This window comes from Kryptolebias marmoratus, linkage group LG9, assembly GCF_001649575.2.
Source record: "Kryptolebias marmoratus isolate JLee-2015 linkage group LG9, ASM164957v2, whole genome shotgun sequence".
In the NCBI taxonomy this organism is placed as follows: domain Eukaryota; kingdom Metazoa; phylum Chordata; class Actinopteri; order Cyprinodontiformes; family Rivulidae; genus Kryptolebias; species Kryptolebias marmoratus.
The window spans coordinates 12,722,773-12,732,998 of NC_051438.1; the positions used below are offsets into that span (position 1 = coordinate 12,722,773).

The 10,226-nt window shown below is 46.2% G+C and overlaps 1 protein-coding gene across 1 annotated transcript; it reads left to right on the forward strand.

Annotated features, from left to right (window-relative positions):
* Positions 1-650: 650 nt before the first annotated feature.
* si:ch73-43g23.1 (serine/arginine repetitive matrix protein 2) lies at positions 651-9,585 on the forward strand. Its single transcript, XM_017426696.2, has one exon. The coding sequence runs from the start codon at positions 686-688 to the stop codon at positions 9,050-9,052; it is 8,367 nt and encodes a 2,788-aa protein (XP_017282185.1). The 5' UTR covers positions 651-685; the 3' UTR covers positions 9,053-9,585.
* Positions 9,586-10,226: the final 641 nt, after the last annotated feature.

Genomic DNA, 10,226 nt, shown 5'->3' on the forward strand with positions numbered 1-10,226 from the left:
TATCCAGTCTGTCTGGTACTGGCAGACTGAGTTGAACTGAGCTGCTCGATCCTGGAAATGACATTTGTTGGATGAGGGGAAGATTTAGTGGAAACTTCATCAGCAGCCAAAGGTACGGTACCAGACATTTTCTGTTTTTGTTCTTACACAAAACTCATGTTCTCCTTTTCTACTTATTTCTACATGTAAAGAGTTTAGACAGATGTTATAGTTGAGCAGGGCTAATGTCGTATATTACCAGTCCAACAGAATATTGAAGTTCAAGCTGAATACCAGTTTATTTATAATAAAACTGAGATTTTTAGAGGAAAAATGTTTACAAATCTGTCATGAAACTTAATATTGGTAGTCAAATTAAGGTAAATGTTTGAATGTTTTCTTGAGTTCATTTCAAGTTGTTTCAATTAGCTTTTTCAGAAATAGTGATGTTGTAGCTGTAGGTATTAAAAAAGATGATTTAAAATTTATATATACTGGATTCAAGCATAAAGACTGAGACAAGGCAATTGAATATTTGATATTTCTAAACTTTAGAGGGATTTCAGTCAAATGCTTCTGTCAGTGTAAATGAATGAGCTACACACCCTCCTGTTGACCATATCTTTTTGCAGGAACGGAGCCAAGGGCCTAGGAGAGGAGCAGCCTGGACTGGCCACAGTGACCATTTGGAGCTTGTGGACTAGCAATGGACAGCTGGACTCTTCAGGGGGACAGTTACTCTTTTCTGCGCAGTGCACCTCGCACATTTTCCCTGTGCCACCGCGACGGCACCCCAAACCACGTTGAAATCTTCGACATTATCAACGTCCCCGCTCAGCGGAGTGCCATCTCTGAAACCACCTGTCTGTGTGACATTTTTGGAGACGACTGTGAGTCGCCATCCCTCTCCAGCAGCCCCTCTGCAGGAGCCTTTCTCCCTTCCCAGGGGGTGGTGGAAGGCACAGCTGCTGCATCACCTCAGCTGGATGAGCTGAACGATTCCTCTGGCTCTTATCACACCGCACAGGGCTCCAGTGAGGGAGAGGAGTGCTTTGAAGATACAGGAGAAAGATTTTATAGCCCTGTGTTGCAAAACAAGTCTTCAGACAAGAAGCAATTGGAGGATAAGGAACTGAGTTCAGAATACCCACAGGTTTCTGAGAAAAACATTTCAAATTCAGAACCAAAAGTTGTAACACCAGTACCTCAGCTTAGAACGAGTACCCCATCATCAGTCACCCCATCGTCTCAAGACTTGGACAGCAGTAAGAGGACACCCTCTCCTGGATGTAACAGCTCAAGTCCCCTCGATCCAGAGGGAAGACTGTCATCTTTGTCATCCTCCTCATCTGAAAAAATATTTTCATCGTCCTCACTTGATCTAAAAGAGAGCTCTTCAGAAACTGAACCAAGAAGAATAACGCCTTCAGTCAAAGAAGGACAGAGCAGCTCTTCGACTCAGTCCTTAACACCAAGTCCATCGCTTTCGCAAGACTCTTTTGAACCAAGAGCCATTGACTTTATTCAAAACAGCAGTCCATCACCTCAGCTCACACACCTTTCTCAGGATTATACAGATTCAGATCTTGAATTTAAAACCATCTTTTCATCTCCTTTGCCCTCACCCAGTGGTTCAGAGTCAAAATCTCACTCAGAAGGAGTACTGGTCTCCCCTGATCTCAGAAATAGCTCCCCCTCCCCTCACACTCAAGGATCGTCTCCTTTTTCTGAGCTAAGAGGGAGAGTCTCCCTACCTGATCTTTTTAGCAGAGGCTCTACACCTGATATAAAGGATTTTGCCCACAGCTCCGAACTTATTTCAGATTCCTCTACTGCAGAAAGAGACGCTGCAACTACCCCTGAGAGCCAAGATATACGGTTATCAGTGGAACCAGAGAGTACTGTTTCCACACCTGGACCTCGCTACACACCCCCGTCTCCTGTTGTTTCAGTAACAACAACTCCTGAGCTTGTGGGGCCCGCTGTTTCCCCTGAGTTAAGAAACACGAGTGCCTCACGTGGCCTACTCAGTCCTGCTTCTCCCACCAACACTTGGTCAAGAAGTCCCTCGCCTGATCCCTCACCTAATAGACAAAACAGTTTAACATTTTCTGAGCTCAGGACCCAGGTGCCTTCACCTGTGGTTAGTTTATCTCCATCACCTGGACTACAACACAACAGCTCTCCCATAGAGCACAGATATACCTCTCCCTCACCTGAGATCAGGATTACAGCATCCTCGCCTGAGATCAAAAGGAAAGAGGAACTCTCCCAAGTGAAGACAGAATCAGGATCTCCTCTCTTAGATCCTCACTTTGGCTCCACCTCACCAAGAAGCCTCACTTCCTCACCTCATATCACAGGGATTTCTTACTCTGTTGTTCAGCCTGAGGACAGGAACAGTCCCCCATTTCCTGAACTTCAAGGACACAAGACTCCTATGTCCTCTGGAGTAAACAGAAAGAGTATATACAGCAGTGAAGTTGATTCCACGAGTACCCCACAACACTCATCCTCAAGCTCTGTTTCACTGTCTGAAACACCTTTGTTGCCACAACCAAGAAACCAAACACCTTCACCACAGCCAAATCCACTCACACCTTCACCTGAACCAAAGTATCAAACTCCAACATCCGACGAGTTTGAAAGTTCTTCATCTCAGCACAGAAGTCAGGATCCATCACCTGAAGCACCATTTTCTGAGCGGAGGTACCAGCAATCACCAGCAACCCTCTCCACAGAATATAATTCACTGTATACAAAACCGACGTCTGTAAGAAGCACACCTGAGATTAAAACAGATTCTATTCCAGCAGATCTCTCAGAAACACAGTCCCCCACACATCTAGAAAACAACCGTGTGTCACCCTTGTTTGATTTGTACAGGAGAGAGAAAGAAGCTGTGGCTAAACTTCGAAACAACTCACCAGTAGAGGCAGTATATTCACCTTTATCTGCCTTATCAGATAGAAGTTTAGACAGCTCACTGATACAACGAACCACAGAAAGGGAAGACACAATAAAGGAATCTTGCATTCTGGATAGGTCAAGTGTAGCTTCCTCCGTTGAGGAAAAACAAGACAATCATTCCCTCTTTTTTCAGGAGGAACTCGTCAAGTCTGCTTCCCCTAATCTTAGAGCTCCTGAGGACAGGAATCAAGACATCCACTCCCCTTTTTATGGGGAAGAAGTCAAGTCTGCGTCGCCTAATTTTAGACACTCTCCAGACAGGAATAAAGACATCTGCTCTCCTTTTTTTGAGAAAGAAGAAGTCAAGTCTGTGTCCCCTAATCTCAGAGCCCCTGAAAACAGTAGTCAAGACATCCCCTCTCCCTTTTTTGAGAAAAAAGTCAAATCTGCTTCACCTAATTTTAGAGCCTCTCCAGTCAGGAGTAAAGACATCCGTTCCCCCTTTCTTGAAAAAGAAAAAGTGAAGTCTGCGTCCACTAATCTCAGAGCCCCTGAAGACAGAAATCAAGACATCCGCTCGCCTTTTCTTAAGAAAGAAGAAGCCAAGTCTGATTCATCTAATACAAGAGCCCCTGAGGACAGGAATTTAAACATTTCACCTGTCCATAGAGGTACATTCAGCCCACCTGTGCAAAGCCTCCATCCTCATATCACTTCTCCTGCCTTGAATTTTAACAGCAGTGTTTATTCACCAAAATGGGCTTGCACACCTGATATCCCAAGAAAACAGCCATTAACCCAAATAATAAGGGAAGACAACGAGAGGTTCACACAGGACATGTCTCACCGCACAAACAGACGACAGACTCCCTCTCCACCCCTTACCAGGTTTACACCTGTCCACATTATAGCCCCGGAGAAGCCATACAGGCAGTGGCAGAAGAGAAGCCCCTCTCAAGTTTTAGCCTCCAATCCGAGTGGTAATTTAAAGAAAGAGGTGACAAATAGGGAAAGCCCCAATGTTGACCCTGTTGACACTAATAGCCAGGCCCATTGGGTCAAGCTAGGAAAGCAATTGGAGATGGACAGGAAAATGCCACTGGAGCAGGAAAGAGGTGTAGGTATGGATAGGGGGATGAACAGAGAGACAGAGAGGGAGGAGCAGGCTCCTGAAAGAGGGGAGGGCTGGCAGGGGGTTGCCAGTTACAGAGGGGAACAGGTTGAGCTGTCATTCAGTGCTAGGAATAGAAAAGGACCTGCGAGTCGGAGTGCAGCTCCCACAAGCAGAGAGACATGTCAGGGACTGCCAACAGCACATTCTTATTCAGAGAGCCTGCTTGTGACAAGACAGCTACAGCAACAACAGAGTCTGCCTAAACTTCCCTCTCAACAAGACACCAGGGGTGGGAACACCAGCAGAAAACTTCAATCTCCTGCATCCCAGAACAGGAAAAGTGCACCTCGACGCTTGGTTGCAAACAGGCCGTGTCAGAGCTCCAGCTCCAGCATGGGAAGTGAACTTGATGAAGCAGACAATGAGGTGAAATGGCTGACAGATGTGGCTTCCCGCAGCCTGTCAAGCCCTGAAGTAGATTACCTTGACATGTACAACTCCAGCCACTGTTCCTCTACAAACGTCTCTCAACCATCCACCCAGGAGAGCCCAGCTGGGGTCAACGCAGCCTGGCTGGCATACGCCGACTTCATGGGGTCAGCACCAAAGCTGGACCATGATGAACTCTCCTTCCAGCAACCATCTGCATACTGTTCAGATGGCCTAGATTCATCTCGACGATATGAGCTGGGGAGCTTTGAATGCATAGATGTTGCTGTGGAACGAGAGGACTGCAGAAGGGTGAGAAGAGGAGTGCCAAAACGACAGATTCAGCTGAAAAGAAAGAATAATGCAGAAGGGAGGCAGGATGAAAGCAGTGAAAACAGCAGTCCTGGGGTACCAATGATGATGGAAAGCCCCTGTCAGGAGGGTCAACCCAGAGGGACTTTCATGAGACAACATAGTACACCAGCAGCAATGCAAGACTGTTACCCTTCTGATGCCAGCTCGGAGCTCAATCAACAAAAGAATAGACAGTCCAAACTTCAAAAATCAGCTTCAATGGATGAAACGTACACTAAGACAAAGATGGCTTCATGCCTAATCAAGAATGTGTTGTCAAAGAAGATGCAAAGCACTGACAGACAGCCTGACGAGGAAGCAAATGAAGATGCAAGTCCACCATCAGAGAGTGTGGTGGCGCCACATAAAGATACCCCGAAACCTGACTCACGTGATCTGAGTTCCAGTCTTCAGTCAGATTATAGCCTGTCATCTGAGGGCTTTTCTGTGAGAGGAGAAGCAAGCACAAAAGAACAAACCAAACTACCTAAAAGCCACAGAGTGAGATCTAATGCTCGGCCAAGTTCATCCAGCAGTGGCAGAAGTGTTACTTTTTCGCAGACTGACAGCGAGGAAGCCGTTTCCCAAAGCAGAAATGCAAAATCGTCTGAGTCAGAGGTGAAATCCGAATTAAAAGTGGCGTTCAAAAGTAAAAAGTACCAAAGTGGTTTAGAGCAAACACATGGAAGGGAGGCAGGCGATTCAGCAAATACCACTGCTTGGGACACAAGAGCTTCTTCTGCCAGTGCAGTCAGTGACACACAAGCAAGGGTGACAAACAGAGACCAAGAATGTGAAAACACAGAGCCCCATAAACAGGCGTGGCAGGGTGACAAAGGCACATCCAGCACACAGGAGATTACAGTCAAAGCCATGGAGAAAAAGAAAGCCTCGCTAAACGTCTGTCTCACACCGGAGGTGGAAAGCAAACCTTTTTCACCAGATGTGTCCAACAGAGAAAAGGAGGAGAAGACTGAGACCAATGTAGATGAAAAAACAGAGGACGAAGGTCATGAAGATAATACAACTAAAGCTCCCATGCACAAAGTTAGAGATGTGAGGCGGCTTGTGAAAAATACATACAGCCTGTCCTTTAAGGCAGCTACAGCTGTCAACCCATCAAACGTGAATGAAGAGAAGATGGAAAATTTTAATGAGGAGAGGAGGGAAGAGGTCTCAGCAGCAGAGGAGAGGGGTGTAATACAGGAGATCAGGATGGAAGACAAGAGGAAGGAAAAAGAAAAGGACATCTGGATGGAAAGAAACAAGGGACAAAAAGAGGCCGCAACAGATCCAAAGTTGATCATTTTACCTCAGAACAATGGAAGTTCGCCGTCTGGTCCACAGCATATGCAAATAGAATACAAAGCTGTCTGCTGGAAAGATGACAAAAGTAAAACATCAAGCATCAAAGATGATTTAGGCGACAAACCCAAAGAATCTATAAAAAGCAAAGAATTTGAGGAATTCCAGGCCTCAAATCCAGACACATCAGACCAGACAACAGGAGACAAGGGGAATGACAAGCTTTGTGAACTTGATAAAAACATTACAACAGAAACGCAAAAGACCATTACAGAAATCCAAAAAGAAAAAGACATTGAGGATAACCCTGTGATGACTACAACAGATCGAAAGCCTCCCATGCTAGGAAGCCTCCCTAAACTTCCAAGTAAGGAAAGAGAGGTGTCCACTGCTGTAGTGTTAATAAGAGAAAATGCAAATAAAACCAGCATGTTGGCATCTTCAGATCAGGAGGAGACTCCTGCCTCAATCCAGGCCCCAGCTCCTGCATCACTTTCACCTGGGACTTCTACCCCTGGCAGCACATCTGGGACTGGTGGTCACTCAGTTTCCATGCTGCTAAAGGAGAAAGGCTATCAAGCTGACATTGGAGCAGTGATGGCAGACAATCAGAGCTCAGCTGGAGCTAAAAGGGTTCCTCGTAAGCATGTGAACTGTCTGCAGATCCCTCTTCAGACCAGTCCTGCATCAGATGGAGGTTTGCTTGAGTCTCACAGAGAGAGGACATTTTCTTCATCATCCACCACCTCTGGCCCCTCAGCAGTGACTGACAACGCAGACGTTGTCACAAAACCCAAAGAAGACGAAGGAGTCGGTGTCAAACCTCAGGATACGGATACGGCAAAGCAAAAAATAAATTCACTGGAGCAAATACCTTCTCCAACCAAACAAAAAGATTTGGGGGATTTTGAAGCGATTAAAAGAATAGATCCAACTTTCCCTCCAAGGTCCCCTGCAATAAGAAAGTTCAAACCACAACCAGTTGAGGTTAAATCGATGTCTAAAGAATCGCCGAAACAAGAAATGCCCACAAACGCGTCGGGAAACCACAGGCCTCAAACCATTGAGGTGAAATCTATAGCTAAAAATTCTCAAAAACCAGCCGTGCCTCCCAAACCTAACTGCAAATTTAGACCTGCGGATGTAGGACCCCTACCAAATGATACACAGAGAACATCTGCAACATTATCATCGCCTGGAAAACCACAGATTGAGGAGAGGCCTCACACAATTGTCGTAAGCTCACCTACAATCTATAGGAAGATTTCCAATGAGCCCACGTCGACGTCAAACTATTCCAGAAAACTGACCGTGTCGGCAGTGTCAAGCCTTAAACCTCCACCTCACAGGCCACCAGCAGCCACCATCTCCAGTCTAACAAACCCCTCTTCTGCATCATCGGACACAGAGGCATCCTCTGATAGAGTTCAGCTCCAACAACCTGCTGCTTCTCCTCAGAGCCCAAGAAACGCACCTAAACCTGCATCCTTAACTACAACACCAGCCGCTGGCTCAGTTGTAACGCCAGCTGCAGGTTCGGTTTCAGACCCAAAACCAAACCAGACCACCGGAGTTATCCCATCTGAAGCCAACCAGTCAGCTTTCACAGATTCAGACAGTCAGCTGCAGTTTCCCAGGTCAACTTGTCCTCGTGAGCAAGTTATGCCTGGTACTTTAAACACAAATCAACTCACTGGTGTTTCCGCAAATCAAGAACGGAGATACGCACACCAACCGTGCGGCAGATCAGTCTCCAGCGAGCGTGCCCAAAGGTTAGCTGATCTTCATTTTTATGCCTCAGATGACCCCCCAAGTTATGATGAAAGGGAGAGCTTCAGTCCACTTTTGCTCCCAGATCTGACTCCGCCGAGATCAAACCGCTATCAGCCCTCCTCCCGCCCTCCTCCCTGCCCCTGCACAGCTGGGTACCCCCCTCACTCTGGTCATACGTCACCTCATCATCACCCCAGCCCCCATAACTTTAGCCCACCCGGACCCCCACACTCTTCTTACCAGGTGAGCCAGCCTCCTCTCCACCCCCTGCAGTGTAGACCTGATCCTCAGCCAATGAATTATCAGCCAGGCTCTCCAAAATCAAGCCCTCTTGGTCCAAACCAGCCTCCATCCATGTACCAGCCTCTCCACCAGTCTGCTCCCTGCCCTCCCCACCCCTCACTCATGCAGGCCTGCCCTGCTGAACGTGCAATGCAGCCCCCGCAACATATTGGCCCTCGACGGCCTCCGGTTCGCAGATCTCCCCATCAGCAGCCACCAAACATTGCTGGGGCTCCTTACAACGATCCCGGCCACAGCCAATCTCCTGGCCTACCTCCCATGGATCCTCAGTACCTGTGTGGCCCTCAGACCATGGGGTCTTCTTATGGCTCTGAATATGGGGGCGACAGCTCTAGTTTGTATTCAGAAAGTAGCTACGGACAGGCACCACGCAGAGTGCTTCTGGATCCTGAAACAGGAAAGTATTTTTATATCGAGGTGCCAGTACAGCCACTAAGAAAAATGCTGTTTGACCCAGAGATCGGCCAGTATGTGGAGGTGCTCATCCCCCAGCAAGCAATGTCCCATTCAGGCCTGTATCCTCCTTCTGCAGCCCCCTTCCCACCCCTCCACAACCCCAGCATGTACGCCCCTGCTCCACAGTACATGCCCTGTGCTGCTCCTCCTCCATTAGCCCACCCTCAGGCTCAGCCTCAGCCACCCCAATATCCCGAAGCCTCTGCTGCGGCAACCATGCACCCAGGCAGACCTGGGGTGGGCTACAGGAATCCAACAGGTCAAGGATCCAAGCCAGACCCCTCAAATCACCCACCACTGGACCACAGCTACCTGGAGAATATGTATTATGTCCCCACAGGGATGAATGCGAGCCCAAATCCCACTCCACCGGACTATTACCACAAACACCCCCCTAACATGCCCACAACAGGGGGGAAAAGGTCCTGAAATAGAGGGCAGAGGCCGCCTTCCTGGAGCCTGTTGGGTTTAAAATACCCAGTTTATAAAGGGGGTGCCTAATGTTAGCCTGTAATGTTATTTGAGTTTAACATTGCAACTGAAGACAGCAATTCTTTAGCTGCTGTTTATTTGCTGCTGCTATTTTATTTTTATTTTTTTGTGCTGGGGCTGCTTTGATGAAATGGTTTTTAGTTTGATAGCATTGAAAACATACTTGAGTGGCACTTTCCTTTAACGTGTTTCTGCAGACAGTTACCAAACCTTTTATACATAAGATACAAACATAGTGTGATGTCTACAGTGATGCACGGGAATGATACAACCGTAGGTTTGTTGATTTGCCAAGCTTTTCCTTTTTTCTTTTTTTCTCTCAGAAACGTCTAAAAACTTGAAAATACTATACTGGCAGAACTTTGTTTTGTTTATTTTAACAATGCATTAACCCGACATTGGATGAGTGAGTTTGTGTACGTGATGTCTGCAACACAAATGAACAATGTCAATAAAACAGTAAATATCCATTTCTCTCTTTTTGTGCCTTTTTGCATTAATTATCAATCAACTATTTGTGATTATTATGATCATCATGTGAGGTGATGTAGTCTTGCAAGTTATATGAAATAATACTCTGTTGTTTTACAACTCACTGAGAAAATCCGTAGCTTGATTTGAAAGCAAAGATGAAGTTTATTTGAGTTAAAGGAAAGATTTTAAAGTATTTATCAAACTCAAAATGTTAGTATGTTTTGCTCTAACATAGCATTTGCAATCAAACTGCCCTCAGTCTTCAGTTACATTTATTATTGGCCTACCATTTCTTGAAGGAATGCATATCGCGAGTTTTAGACAGAGATCATCTTAAGAGGTGGTAAACAACATTATGCACGATCTTTTCAGACATTGTGAGATCTTACGTGATCTGTTAGAGCTTCGGGTATGTGTTGGGGATGACTCTCAGCTCCTAAATTTAGCCCGAAATCTGTAAAAGTGAGAGTTTTTTCTGTTGGCTAAGTCAGGTTGACTCCAAAGGTTAACCAGTTGAAGATGTACATTCAATGGTTTACTTTGTGAAAGTTTTATTAAAATCCATAAAGATGTGTTCGATCCAGCAGTTCATTAAAGACTCTGATTATCAGTTTTCTGCTGGAAATGAGCTGGCAGC

Coding starts and splice junctions, on each gene's coding strand:
- si:ch73-43g23.1 (XM_017426696.2), top strand. CDS start 686: ATGGACAGCTGGACTCTTCAGGGGGACAGTTACTCTTTTCTGCGCAGT.